Raw genomic sequence first — 15,236 nt, 5'->3', positions numbered from 1 at the left:
AACAAACTAACAAGCTGTAATCAGTTTAAATTGGCACTTGAACACGCTTGATAATATTTATTTATTTTAATCATGTGACTGAAGCGCCTTTAAAATGCAAAAAAAAGTAAACATCTCATTAAATTCAATTTTCAGTTATCAATTTTCTTTCGTCGCGAAATTATGTCACTAATACTCGTTTTTCCGCATGCTAGCCAGTCCGTATTTACGACGAGCAAGCAAAAAAAAATGAGTGAAAATAAAATTGTGAGTGAAAAGCAAAAACTCAACTCAAAGTCAAACGCCATTCGATTGAATGTGAAAAAAAGAGAACACCAGTTCCACTTGGTAACGCTCTCTTTCTTTCAAATCATTTAAACGGCACAATCGAGGCGGTTGCTTTACAACTACAATGACGTCCATTTCAAACACTTCCATTGAATATGTTTGCGCAAGCTGACAGCGTTCAAATAAAAAGAGCAACGAACAATACGCAGAGCGAATACAAACGAATGAAGCATGGGAAGTGCCGAATACACTCAAAGCATGTAGATTGACAGAGATGGCCATAATTCAAAATTGGGCGGAGCTTTGTGACTTTGTTTATTTGTACAAATGCACGTAGTGTGCATTCGTCTTAGAATACTTCCATGAAATAGCTTACACAAACACCATAAAAGTGTTCACGTTGTGTTACACACTTTTTCGTTATTTCTCGTGTATATATTCTCTTTTCGTGTATTTTTATGTTGCTGTTGTTTCTCTCTTCTCTTTTTTTTTCAACGATGACAAACACATGCAACGATCGCATCGTTCTGATTTATCACACTGGCAAACGCATGAATTAGATATTTGTCGTTCATAACAAAAGAAAATCTCCTCACGTTCGGACGTGGAATTGTCGGTGTTAAATATATAATATTCATTTCTTATTCTTCTCTTTATACTCGTGTATTTGTGCAACTTATTTCAATTGAGTGAATTACTAAAAATTTTAAACTAGTTCAACTCGGTTATTGGTCTTTTGTGAAAACCGCCTGAAGTTTATTTAAAAAAAATAACATTTCTTTTTTGTTTCGTTCATTTCATTGTGTGCATACATTTTTCAAGTGGATTTAATTGAATTTCATGTTCGCTAAACGCGTTTATTGTGTGGATGATTGTGCCAATCAAACGGATTAAATTGAAAATGTGATGAGTGCAGTGCATTTTATTCTAGTTTTATGTTTATTTTGTGACATTGTTTTGAATTTTGAATAATATTTGAAGTTTTATTTCTAAAAAATTGGAAATCTTTGTTCACACTTAATTTGTGAATCAATTTTTGAAGTGGATTTTTCTTTTCAAACGATGCTAAATGAATCGAACCGATAAAAGAGAAAGATTTTAAAAGAAGAAAAAGTGTGATTTATTGATTTCCCTTGCTCAAAATTTCGATTGATAGTACGCGTTGTGTGGCGCGTTTAAAAAAGTATTTTAGTGAATAATGAGTTCATTTCTAATGGGCTATCCACATCACATTCAGACTCCAATGCACGGTGGTTCGTCCATCGATCCAAAATTTCCACCAAACACCGATGATTATCACACACATCATCACCATAATCATTTGCATCACAATGGTTATGGACACAATGGAAATTCAATGGGCAGTAGTATGCCACCGTTGCAATCGAACAATGATTATAGCAATGGAATGCATCAAAGTGTTTCGAATGGCATGCATCCGAACACAACAACCAATTACAATTATCCGCCAACGATTAGCGGACACTTCTATCAACAAAGCTACAATTCGCAAATGCATCATGTGCCTGCACCACCGCCAACAACAAACAACTCATATTCCTCGTCAAATCTTAACGGATACTATGGATCGTATTATGGATCAAATGGTAATCAAATGATGGACTTACCATTGCAATGTCCAAGTTCAGAACCAACCAATACTGTTCTCGGACTACAAGAGTTGGGTAGGTTTCTTAGTTAAATTTGTTTTTTTTTTTTTTTTTTTTTTTTTTTCAATTTTGGAATTACCACCAGTTATTACAATTAAGACATCAGTCGTTGCGGCGGAAAAATAGCTCTTATTTTGGTCCCAATAATACTAAAACATAGAGTTTTATTTATAGATATTTGTTGTAATACTCGTATTTATGTGAAAAAACTTGACATTGCATTACTATTTGGAGCAAAATAAGAGCCTATTATAAATTACAATATGTGTAAAAATTGCAAATTTGACATACAAATAGAGAAATTCACGATAAAAATGATAAAATGTGATGATTAAATTAGGTTTAAGACTGGAAAAGCGGATAGAAGAAGCCGTGCCGGCGGGACAACAATTACAAGAACTTGGCATGCGACTACGATGTGATGACTCTGGTTCGGATAATGTAAGTATATGGTTTGTTTATGTTATGCTCTTTGTTTTTTCTCTTATAACTCTTGCTTGTTGTTTCATAATATTTTCTTCGACGATACCATCAATTATTTACTCCAAAAGTATAAACAAATTAATAGACTACCTTCAGCTACTTAACCCTATGCCACTCATTGGTGTATGGCTTTCAAACAAATATCGATTTCAAAATGTAAATAAAAACCATGTTTCTCTGCCCACTAATTAGCGCCAAAATCATACACACACAACAACACTCACCAGTATAGGAAGCATGTACATTGTACTTATTCAAAACAAAAAATGCGTGGTATTTCTTTCCGTCAAATATTTAGTTAAAGTTGTCTGCTATAATTGACTGCATCTAGTTGTACATGTCAACCAAATAAATTGTTTACAAGACTACTGTGCGTGAAAACTGAATTTTTGAAATCGTTTACATATCTTTACTCCAAGGAAATGTATTCTCTTCAAAAATGTGGGTGTTTAGATTCCAAACTCTGTAGTCGCAATGTGTTTTCAATGGAAATGCTTTTAATCAATACTTATGATGCTTCACGTAAAAGTTTCTTATGGCAACGAAAAAAGTACGAGTTTTTGGTAAAAAAACTTTTCGTGAACGCTGTTTAAACTTAGTTCGTTAGAACAATATGCAATTATCCAGTAACTGGCACGTGGTGAAAAAAAAAACATTGGTTAAAATTGGTATCTTAGCCATCTAATATAAACACTCACAAGCTAATGATGTGATATGTTTGTTGTTGGAATGGTTGATGTACAACACTTCGCGGACTCTTTTGTTGATTGTAATTATTTTCACATCAATCAAATATTGATTCTCACATTGACGCGACCCATCTTTTTTCCAAACACACACGCACATGCACACAAATATTATAAAATGCAAATGAGGTGAAACTAATAACTGTACGCTCTCTTCATTGGCACGCTTTTGTTTTATCGTTCAACCGTCCAATCGTGGAGATATGATTTTTAGCTACCAAAACACAACGCACAAAAAAACGTTGCTAAACAATTTATTTTTCATGAAGCGAACATGATTTTGGTTGCTGTCAAGTTCAACAATCTAATTGTAATTTATGATTTTCACTCGACCTGTCGAATTGAGCAAGACCACTTTCAGATTTAATTGGTTTTTTTTTTATTCTTTGATGAAAATTCTTCTCTTATCAACAAAAAAAATCGTCTTTTCATCGAAAGCATAGAATTTTTTTTGAATTTTTAATATATTTCTTCATTTCTCCGAAAAACTGTATTTATTTGAAATTTGTATTTTTATGGTATGCGTCAGGATGATTTGCTTGATGAGGATCGGTTAATGTTGGATCGTTCACCGGACGAAATGGGCTCACATGGCAATGACATGGATGAATTGTGCGGATCCGACTCCGATTTAGACGATGATGCCAATGAAACAACCACCGATGGTGAACGAGTCATTTACCCATGGATGAAGAAAATTCATGTGGCCGGTGTTGGTAAGTTATGTTTACATTTCATTCCTCTGAAAAATCAATTCAAGATTTTCCGTTGGAATTTTCTGCATGGTCATTTTGAGGTGGTATTTTTTGTTTGAACCAAATTCTTTTGTTTAGAAAAATTTATACAGACATTTGAAAATGGACATTTATTTTGCCGCATATGGATTGAAATTTGTAATTTTTGTGATTTGCACAAGAGGTGTTTTTTTTAGAGAAAAATGCATCAATTTCAAGCGAATCAAATATCATAAATTCAATGAGAATAACCAACGCAGTGGGTACGATCCTAAATATTTCAAAACAGTAGCATAATTATCGCCAACACAAGCTCACCAAACAATCCCAATCTCAATTTAAATCGAATTAAGAAAAGCCAGTAAATCGAAAAGAAATTTGCATTTTCACATCGTGTGTCACACGAATCGTAGTGTTTCAATCAAAAATCTAACAAGACACCAAGAAAATAAAAAACCCATTAGTTAACCGTAATGCACGGCAGTGAGTATATGAGAGGTAGATACACATCATCGATCATATTTATTGTGTCTAATTTTTCATTTTTCGTTTATTTCATCGTGGTCGTTGAAACATATTAAATTACGGCCAATCCAAATAACCAGTTTACCTGTGCGAATATGGGCCCGCTACAGCTGTATAATGGTTAGGCATTAGTGTCATACACCTTAAGCGTATAAGATTTTTGTCATTCGGTGTTTCTTTTTCTTTTATTTCTTCGTTCTATCAATTGTAAATGCGCATTTGATTTGGTGTATGACACTATAAAATTCATATATTTCGGAGTGTATTTATGGATCGAGCATATAATCTACACGCATCGCACTGTACAGACTCACAAGAAATAATAAAACAAACGACACCGAGAAACAGACAAACGAAAATAAAATTAATGAGTTCCAATTTATCAAAAAAAATGCCGTACAGTGTACACAGTCAGTTGTGAGCGTAGCACTTTTCTCTCTATCTCTCTGTGTGTGTCTCTTTCGACTCACACCGAAACAAGTACCCCGACAGTCGGACAATAGCATTGAAACGAGCGTAATATGTAACTGGAGATGCATACCACATTGATTTTGCTGCTTGTTTGTATCATTGTTTCTTCGTGTGTATGTGTTTTTATTAATTCGTATGCTGAATGTATTTAAAAAGTATTACGTAGGAAAAAGATTTAACTTCAACTTACAATGAGTGAAAAATCGCATCGAATGTTCTTTTATCTGAATGCGATGGTTTGTTTTGATTTTTTTTTTGTATTTTCGAGGGCAGTCACAACCACAACAATAGCCACTATGACAACATATTGATCTATGCAAAAGGCAAACGAAAAAAGACAACCGAAAAAAAGATAAAAGTTTTGTTTTTGTTATTTTGAAGATGGAAATAAATCTCGTTTTGAAGATTTTTAAAATATCCATCAATTGACATTAATGTTGACCTTGTCGATTCAACAAATTTTACATCTTGTGATAGATGAGAGGTAAAATGTTACGGGCAATTTGTAAGCATTGAAAGTTTCATAGAAGCCAGTGCGTTTGAGGTCTTTCGTCAAAATCGACAGAAAAATTGAATACCAAAAAGGGCGCACACAAACACACACTGATTTTTGTCGATATTTAGTTTGTACTAATGTGTTAAATACTGCTGCTTTTGGTATCTAACAAAAATCTGAAAAATTGCCTTGCTCTTTGTCGACGAAAAGGAGAATTCTTGAAGCCAAATTTATTTTGAGCATTTTTTTGAAACGGCTGCATTTTTTTGTCGGGATACTCATTTGTCTTTTTTTCTTCTATGGTTCAAAACCAGACCGATTTATGTTCGCACATTCATCAAGCATTGATTTGTGGCATATCAGATCTATAGACTTCAACTCAACAGTAACACAATTGAAAATCGATTTAAATTTATTTATGCCAAACACTCAAAACTCATCATTGACTTTGCAATAGCAACATCACATTGCACCATCATTTCCAATACATTGTTAATCACTTTTGTGTGATATACTGAAGTGCCGATCAGCAACGGTGGTGGTGATGGTGACGAGAGAGAAAGAGAGGCGCATATATCCACTTTTGAACTCACACAGCAGAAATCGATCAAAATCATGTGAAACGAAAATATTTTGAAAAGAATTAATGACTTTACTGTTCCGTCTTTTATAGTTAAATAAATGATGGCAATTTGTTATAAGTCTATTGATTGTGACTCGTCTATGGCCATCAAATAGTTCAGCGTTCCGGGCGCGAGAACCAGACGGACCAGTCACTTTTTAGTATCGAAAACATACAATCTTTTTTCGTTTGATTTTGGCTGATTTTGCATCGATCGCTTTCGTTTGAAGCAAACACATTCGACATGAAAACAACAATGTACATAAATGTTTTTGAACAAGAAATAGACCTCACATATTTCTGCATAGTTACAAATGGAAAAAGTCAGTTATGTTTGGCAAATATGCGGTTTTATTTATTTCCTCATAACGTTTGCAAGAATTTACATCATCGATCGTACCAAAAGATGTTAAGTGGAAGAAGTGTTGTCTAAAATAAGCATGAGCTTCAGCGAGATATGATTAAAAGTATCCAATTTTAGTTGTGACAAGAACTTGTTTTTTTCTGTTCATCGTCCCACACAAAACGAATGTATTTTTGTTGCGTTGCTTTGCAGCTTTAACTGTTGCTGCTGATGCCGGACTGTGTGCTTTAGCATGCGCTATGCATGAAAATAAAAACAAGAAGCATCGCGGTGTTCGATCGACGTTTTTCATTCATTAAATGTCGTTGTCATAATTTCTTTTTTTCTTTCTCTCTCTTTCTCTCTCTCTCTCTCTCTCTTTTCCTCTCTCTCTCTCTTTCTCTCTCTTTCTCGATAATTATTGTTATTTTGTTCATATTTTTTGAAAATTGATGCACTCGCGTCGCCATATGCGGATTATGTTAAGTGAATATGCTCTCGATATCTGCGCTGATTTTAACGAAGCATTTTTCCCTCATTGATTTTGCTGTTATGCTTTTGCTTTGGCCACGTTTCATTAAAATCATCGATTGTTTATGGACTAAGATCGGTGTTCATGATCAATGTCTGCAATATGTGCAGCGCACTGTGTCACACGTTATCTCGTTCTCTTCTTTGACAATTCTTTCTTTTGTCGCGACATTCGTTTCACAATTTGATATTGTTTTGACCATTGATTCCAATTTCTACTTATATCCGTTCTTGAGTATGATGAATTGGTAGTCTCGATGAAGCAAGCTCATTTTCATGTTGTTATTTCATTCCATTTGCGATAAAAAAAAGTTTTTCGATGAAAGATTAACAATGACACACACAACGCGCAAAGCCAAATTGATGAATAATCCCGAATCTAACCATACGTATAAATGTGGTCATGGGTGTTGTTTTTTTTTTTACTTCAGGTAGAATATTAAGTCTGATGTAATGTACTTTTAACGTACACTAATCCGAAATGTCTACCGAACCGCAGCTCCACTTTTGATTACATGCTTTTTATTTCGATTAATTCAATTAATGTGACAATCGAAGAATTTCGATATGGATTTGAGTATTTTTCTTTCATTCATTGAAATGAATTTTGGTGTGGTCTATGACCGTCAAGGCTTTCAGTATGATTTTTTTTTTAAATATTATCAATTGACGCGGAACTCAATCACATATTTCTTTTATAGTTATCACTTGATGTCGGTCATATGAGTGATAACATTTCATTTGAATGAAAAAAGGTATTTTTCTCCAATCTTCAAGGCAAATATTTGTGATTTCCATCCATGAAATCGTTTAAATCAGCCTCCATAAATTCGACGTGGTTAAATGTCATTGAACCAATTTCAAGTTGAAATAAATTTGAATCGATTCCATTCAATTTGATCCTGAATTGTTTAAATCAATCTTTTCACATTCATTGTTTTACCCATCTACATATATGGAATAAATAACAGCATTCTTGTCGCATTCTTCGTTCATTTCATTAACGTTGGTTATTCCACCAAACGTGCACAGACAGTGCAAAACTGAATTCGATTCAAAACAAAATTAAAATATCTCGATGTTGTTAAAGTCAATCAAAATTATATTCGCTTATTTATTACATGGTATTTCGCGTTTACGATCTCTCTTTTCTCTTGTTGGCAAAATTGTTGGCCAATTTATCTTTGCGTTCAAGAGACAGAAAACTTTTACCCTAAAAATGACATTGATCGATATCGAACGCATTCTGGCAGCAACATCATCAGCAGCAGCGACAATGACGGGCGCGCGCTCGTTCACGAGACTGCAAATGTCTCTTCAACAACCGTCTCGACGGCAAAGGGTGTTGGTTCAAGAGACAATTGTTGATACCGTACAAATCAAAATATAATTAACGATTTCCGTTTTGCAGCACATTTTACAGTTTCCATTTCGATTGTTTGGTAGCTCTTGTTCAAATATTCCATTTTTGACATATTTAAATGACCGATGAAAATATTTTAACGAACTTCCTCCCGATAAACTTTAAAATCGAGACAAAACAACTGATAAAACGATATCATTTCTCGGTTTTTTGACACGGATTTGCCCTGACTTGATGTTCTCTTGATGGTTTCTTTTCTCTCTGTGTGTGATAAATTACACGAAAAATGCAATCGAGTCGATTTTTATTTTCAGCTCATAAAAGTTTTGACTGTACCAATTTCAACATATTTTGCCACCGGCAACTTTTTTAAATAAACTCATTCATCCGTTGCGAAACCCTTTTTCTTCGTTACCATCGCACATTCATCCGAAGGAAGAAAAACTTTAATCAAACAAGATTCCGTGTCATGCAATGACGTTGGACGTTTCAGCTGCTGCATTTCATGCTATGCCTATTTTGCATCTTCCATAACAATATTTCATTTCATTTAAAAGAAAATTCTCTTTGAAAATGCTATCCGTTGGAAAGTTTTCCGCGTAAATTTTTCGCGTGGAAAATATTTTATCAATTAATATCCATCAAATCAAGGAAAAGCAACAACTCAAACTACAGTAGCAGCCAACGCATTCGCTTCAACACTCAAGGGATGTAAAACGGTCGACTTAGAAGTGTGTTCGATTCGTTTCGCGCTTATGGAAATTATTCGATAAAACTCACAACGGGCGACCAAACCCTTTCGATAAAAGTGTTGACGATTTTAAAAACATCTGATGAACGGGCGTATGAATTTAACACGCTCAACCGTGTGTATTGGAAAAAACAAGCGATACTGCTATGTGTGACGGAAAAATGGAGCATTGAACATGCACCCGCGTCAAAATAACATCGAATCATTAATTATTCGTTTCTATTCAAACTTTTTGAAATTCAAAACAGTAACTCGGCAGCACCATTACCCAAAAATGAAACCACGTAACCAAAATTGACCTGATAATTTCATAAAAATGTGCACGGATCAACGTTATTATGCATCAGATGTTTATCTATTGTTTGGTATAATTTCCAAATATTAAAATTATATTCCGTTATCCGTTGGATCCATTATTGAATTTCATGTTGTTTGTTCTAATTTTGTTTTGATTAGAAAATTACTTTCGATCAAGAACAAAGACGAAAAAAATGGTCGACTGAGCTGTAATCTCACTCTTTTTTTCAGAGTTATTAAATTGAAATGGTCAATAATGTCGGTGCTTTATCAACTAATTTAATCGAAATGAGATTCATCAGCTGTAAAAGCGTTACGTTATTCGGTCGGCTTGTTTCGATTTGTTTGTATGTACGTGTATATCGAATCTATTTCGAAAAGAAAATCCCGCGCGACCAAAAAACAAATAACAACATATTATTCGTTTATAACAAGCGACTAACTAGCTTTCATTTGATGGCTCCCAAATTTTAATAGAAAAACATCATTTTATCCTATCTTGATATTTTTTGCTGTGTTTGTGTGTTTTTTCCCTTCTTCTATTGGCCATCATCATTCCAATAATCGAAGTTCTTTTGTTCGGTTTTTGGTTTTCAATTTTCATTACATTGTTTTTCCATCCAAAGTTCGATTAGGTCTGGTTTAAAAAGCGACGCCATAACGCAAGATGAAGAAAAAAGCTAATCGTGCTGCTTATTTATTGAATACATTGTTTATTTTTCTCGTCGTTATCGTAGCCGATCAAAGCATCGAAAGCATATGAATTGTAACCAGTTAAACCGAGATACACTCATACACAGAGGCCGAGAGATGGCAAATGTGTGTGACTGGCAAAGGCTGTGTTTTTTCCCTCATTGTTCTATTCTGATATGTTTGTAAAATGCGCTTCTTCTGTTGTTCAGCTGGCTAATAACAAACAACACAACAGGCTTACCAGTTTTCACATAGCACCTTGGCATAAATTCTGTGTTTTTTTTTTCTTCTTCTCATTTTGCTTCTCGTCATCGAGTCGTTTTCATTTTATTTCGCTTCAAAATATTCTCTATTCATTACGGATGACTTGCGACTTTCATTATTCTGCTTAATCATCAACGTCAATACGGAGAGAACGAGAAAGAGCGTTTTAACCAACAGACATGCATTCGCACGTTGAAAATGTGTATACGCTGTCGATCGATATGAGAGACATACGAGAATTGCTCTCGCCAATTGCTTTTATTCCATGTGCGCTTTGATAACACACAAAAAATGGCCCGTTCGCTTATTACGTCTATTGATTAACATGCAAATCAACTTGTAAATGGCATAAATATTTGCAATTTGAATTTTTATAACAATCTATGCAACTTTCGATTTGTTAATTACTTGCTGCCTTACGTCATTGCATGCGCGCATGCCTTAAAAAACGAATTGAGAGTAAATTTGATTGTTGAATTGCATTTGCAAATTCAATTTGAGATCTTTACAAATTTTAACTGTTTGTACGAACTTGCCAGCTCAAGGTTATTCACAGCAATCGATCAAAATGCGCGTGCCTTTTGTGAATGTTGATTGAAAATAAACTGTTCACTCAAACTGTAGTATATTGGATTGAATTTTCAATGCATTGAACACCTACAAATAATCATTTATTCAAACAATTAGTTTCGTTGTTTTATCCTGCTCGCACATTTTCATTCACTTTGGCATAAAAAACAAGCAGTCCGCGTTTCAATTCGTTACATTCGCGGTGCAGACATCTGCACTTCAACAATAAAAACGATGATCGAAAGCGAGTTTTTCACACCATCGAACATTGAATAAACAAAAATGAATTCCATAAACAAGTATCGAAATAAAAAAAAAACGCTGAACACAAAAGGATAGAAAGGAACATATACTATGTGTATGTGCAGTATGTACAAAATAAAAGTGCCAATTCACGATTTCATTTATGACAGTATGGTTGTAGTTACTCATGTCTTCGAATTGCAAATGTTGAAGGTGTTTTTATTTTAATGGCTGTAAATTCCTGACCAAGTCTTGTTTTTGTATGCAATTTTCAATGTATAATTGACCTAGACTGTGAAATTAGGCATGAAATTCACATTGAACTTAACTCCGACGGAGTTCACACTTTTTGTCTCTCACTCATTTTTTTATTTATTCGTCACTGATTAGATATATGAGATTAATGCTTGTGCAAAACATGATCATTTTTATCTATTTGTAGACAAACGTGTAGTAAGCTTAAACACACATAGATTTTTTTTGAACAAAGATAAAAGCAAACTTTGATTCAAATATGAATCAAAGGCTGTGACAAAATGAAAGATGAAGACAAAATGACGAAAGAAGTGTATTCTTCAGAATTGAATGTAAAAACTTGAATGAGATAAATTTTCTCACAAATGAATGTGCAAATCGCAAATGGTTTCAAGTAGCAGTTTATTGCAAATGAATCCAGTTGACACCAAGAGGTGTCATTATGCTTTTGAAATTACATTCACTATATTGAATAATTAATTCGTTTGTGTGTACATTTTATTCAATCGGAAACAATCAAGTTTCATGATTTGACAAATCATTTAATAATTCGCATCATTTGAAATGTGAAGATTTTGTTTCATTCGTTTGAAGTAGCGATTTATTAAAAGAATGAATTCAAATGAAATAATCGCATGAAATTGACCGTGTACAATTGATCTAATCATTTTTTATATTAGTTCAATTGAAATATCAAAATCATTGCATTTTATAAAATGTTTCTCTTCCAATTTCAATCTAGCAAAAGGTCAATATCAACCGGGCATGGAACCGAAACGTCAACGAACCGCCTACACACGCCATCAAATTCTCGAATTGGAAAAGGAATTCCATTTCAATAAATATCTCACCCGGCGGCGACGCATCGAAATTGCTCATACGCTAGTGTTATCGGAACGTCAAATTAAAATATGGTTTCAAAATCGACGCATGAAATACAAAAAGGATAATAAATTACCGAACACAAAAAATGTACGCAAGAAAACTGGTAACGATGGTGGATCGGCCACGGCAAATACGAAAAAACCAAAGCGAATGACCAAATCAAACAAGCAATCACAACAGCAGCAGCAGCAGCAGCAACAACATCAAGCCCCAGTTCAATCCGATGTAAGTTGAAGTATTCTCAAAGCAATTACAATCCAATTCACTGATTGATCACACGCCGGTATTGACTTGCGTGCGGTTTTTTTTCTCTCGTTAATTCTTCAATCGACTCGATGAACACATAAACATTCAATTAAAATTCAATTTACTCATTTGTTTGGCGCACAATTTTTAAGTAGCGTAAAAATCACATTGTGTGTTTTGATCACGCGCGCATGCCTACCGTACTTGACTATCGATTCAAATGTTTTATTATACATCATCAAATGCTTCTGTTACGGTTAAATGAACGATAATGATTTGACTAAAAATTACATTTGAATATGCCGTTCTTTCAATCATTTGTATTGATTTCGGATGATGATTTGTCTCATTTTCTTATTCAAATTCTTTCATTTTTCTTTGCAGTGCGTGCGTTCGGATAGTTTAGAAAGTATGGCCGACATGACATCATTAGGTAATATGCCATATATACCAGCTGCGTCTGATGTGGCCGATATGATGGCGCAAGGTCCACCACAGCAGCAGCAGCAGCAGCAGCAATCACAACAACAAATGCTGAATCATCAAACGAATACCAATGGCAATTTAATGGGTCTATCGATGGATGCAATGCATCCGTCACAGCAATCACCGCCAAATCACTCACATCAACAGACCATCAATATTAAACCTGACTATGGTCTAACGGCATTGTAGGATTCGGACGATGGAATGCATGCACTTTTTGATTTTAACGATACAATGTTCAAGTGACATTTAGATAAAATAAAAAAACGATACAAATTTAAATATAACTTGTGAATTTCTAAGCCGCAAAATGTAAATTCATCTTGAGAGAAATGATAAGGAAGATAGCATTTAGTCATAATTTTAATGCATTTTTTTAGGATTTAAATTTTTTGGTTTTATTTTTTTTCCTTTTGAGTCCCGGTGAATTCTTCTTTCTGAACGGAATGGAATTTACATGACACATATTCGGATGATACAGAGACTAGGCTTATTCGTAGAATTATTTGCAGCACATTTTGCCATTTTTGTACAAAAAAAATATATCGTTTTTTCCTTCTTTTTAACTATAGCACACTCTCGCATTGCATTGATTCCATTGTAAAAATAAAATAATAATCGTTGTAATTAGATCGCATGCCGTGGCTGGTGCATTCATTTTCCAAAGATGTCCAATTTTTTCTTTTGTATAAATTTGAGGCGATTCATTTTTATGTTTAGATAATTTTAATTATTATTAGATTATCATTTGATGTTATGCAATTTAAGTTTAGTTTAAACATTATTCAAACTCTCTCATTATCTCTCTAATGGCGATTTTCTTCAAAATACAAAAGCCGAGCATCGGCATAATTTTTAGTTGATTTTATACATAAACATGGATAGAAAAAAAATTAAGGAAATTTTAATGTACACAATAAGATTCTTTGAACCTGAATTGTGTTCAACATTTCATGATGGAATATGTGTCTAAGTTTTTCTCACTGGAGATGATAGCATTAGTATATTTAGTGTATAGACATTGAAATAAGAGGATAACAAAAGAAATCACCTACAAACATAAAAATGTACATTTAATTGTGACACTTTACCGCTATGTATTATTGATAAATGTAAATAAGTTTCTGAATAAACATGAGACTACATTGAAATCGAATTATGTTCCTCTTTTTCATCATTTTTGTTTGCAACCAAAAAATGCACAAAGAACTTACGATTTGAAGCTACCTGTGCCGACAAATTTTATGCAGAAAAAGACGACAACAGTTTTTCTTTGACAAAAGTCGAGTTAAAAATGGATAATCCTATTTGCAAAATCCATTCAAATGTATGTATATACATGAAATTCTTGTAAAAATATTGAATTTACAGGAAACATTCCTACTGAATCGACAATGACATGTCTTTGTAAGAAAAGAAGTGCCGAAAATACTTGTAATTTATGCGTAAATTCGTTTCGGCAATTTTGTAAAGGGTTGTTATCTGTTTGAACGCCGCATTTTCTTGTCTTGTATATTGTTGCTGCTGTGATGACTACTGCATGTAAACTGCACACTTTAAAGTGATTATCCTATTTTGTGAACAATCGACTTGAACAACTTGGCCGTTTTTCGGTAGCCGGAGTGTTTCTGTCTACTTCTTCAGGAAGCAAAATTCATACATTTCTTCATGTCATCACCATTGGGATTTTCGGTTTACTCTTTGAAATCGCATTTTTTCTTCTGTTTTCCAAAAAAGATGATTTTTAAAAAACTTACAAATATGACTTTTGCGGATTTTAGTATTTGATCTTTGTTTATTAGTAATATTATATCGAAATCAGAACTGCTCAGCCGTATTTATATTTTTTAAGCTGTGATACCTTTTTTTTCACTCAAGTGTATGCTTTTGACATTTAGCTGCATACATACATGGGATTATAAAATTGTTTGAGGGTGTGTACGAAAAATAAAGAAGGAGGAGAAACGATTTACGAATAATGTGCACATGAAAGAAATGGCATTTTTGTTTTAACTCCGCATTTTGGCAAAAAAGTTTTGGCTATTTTTGAAATCGATGCGGCGCTTCTCGATTAATTTCCGTCTCAAACAAATGTTGACTTCACTCAATAAACTAATTTCCTTTGGCAAAAAAAGCGAATGTAATGTGCAATGTTTGTGCGAAAATCGCTCAAATAGCATCCAATTTAAAGTGAAACGAGAAAAGAGAAAAGAAATAATTATGTGATAAAATTGATCCAGCATTCGTTTCGTTCGTAGCGCATTATTCAATGCGCAAAATATCAATGTTCCCTTT

At 33.7% G+C, this 15,236-nt stretch overlaps 1 protein-coding gene across 1 annotated transcript; it reads left to right on the top strand.

Annotated features, from left to right (window-relative positions):
* The first annotated feature begins 832 nt into the window (after positions 1-832).
* On the top strand, positions 833-14,097 carry LOC116338151 (homeotic protein deformed). The gene is made up of 5 exons (XM_031763237.1): positions 833-1,952; positions 2,278-2,378; positions 3,696-3,882; positions 12,067-12,434; positions 12,840-14,097. The coding sequence occupies exons 1-5, from the start codon at positions 1,466-1,468 to the stop codon at positions 13,128-13,130; spliced, it is 1,434 nt and encodes a 477-aa protein (XP_031619097.1). The 5' UTR covers positions 833-1,465; the 3' UTR covers positions 13,131-14,097.
* Positions 14,098-15,236: the final 1,139 nt, after the last annotated feature.

Source organism: Contarinia nasturtii, unplaced genomic scaffold, assembly GCF_009176525.2.
Source record: "Contarinia nasturtii isolate CC-2019 unplaced genomic scaffold, AAFC_CNas_1.1 Cnas_scaffold_350, whole genome shotgun sequence".
Lineage (NCBI taxonomy): Eukaryota > Metazoa > Arthropoda > Insecta > Diptera > Cecidomyiidae > Contarinia > Contarinia nasturtii.
Note: the sequence above shows the minus strand (reverse complement) of the source record. Positions and strands in the feature narration are given on the sequence as shown.

Coding starts and splice junctions, on each gene's coding strand:
- LOC116338151 (XM_031763237.1), top strand. CDS start 1,466: ATGAGTTCATTTCTAATGGGCTATCCACATCACATTCAGACTCCAATG. Junction 2,379..3,695: donor ATGACTCTGGTTCGGATAAT/GTAAGTATATGG, acceptor GGTATGCGTCAG/GATGATTTGCTTGATGAGGA. Junction 12,435..12,839: donor AAGCCCCAGTTCAATCCGAT/GTAAGTTGAAGT, acceptor TTTTCTTTGCAG/TGCGTGCGTTCGGATAGTTT.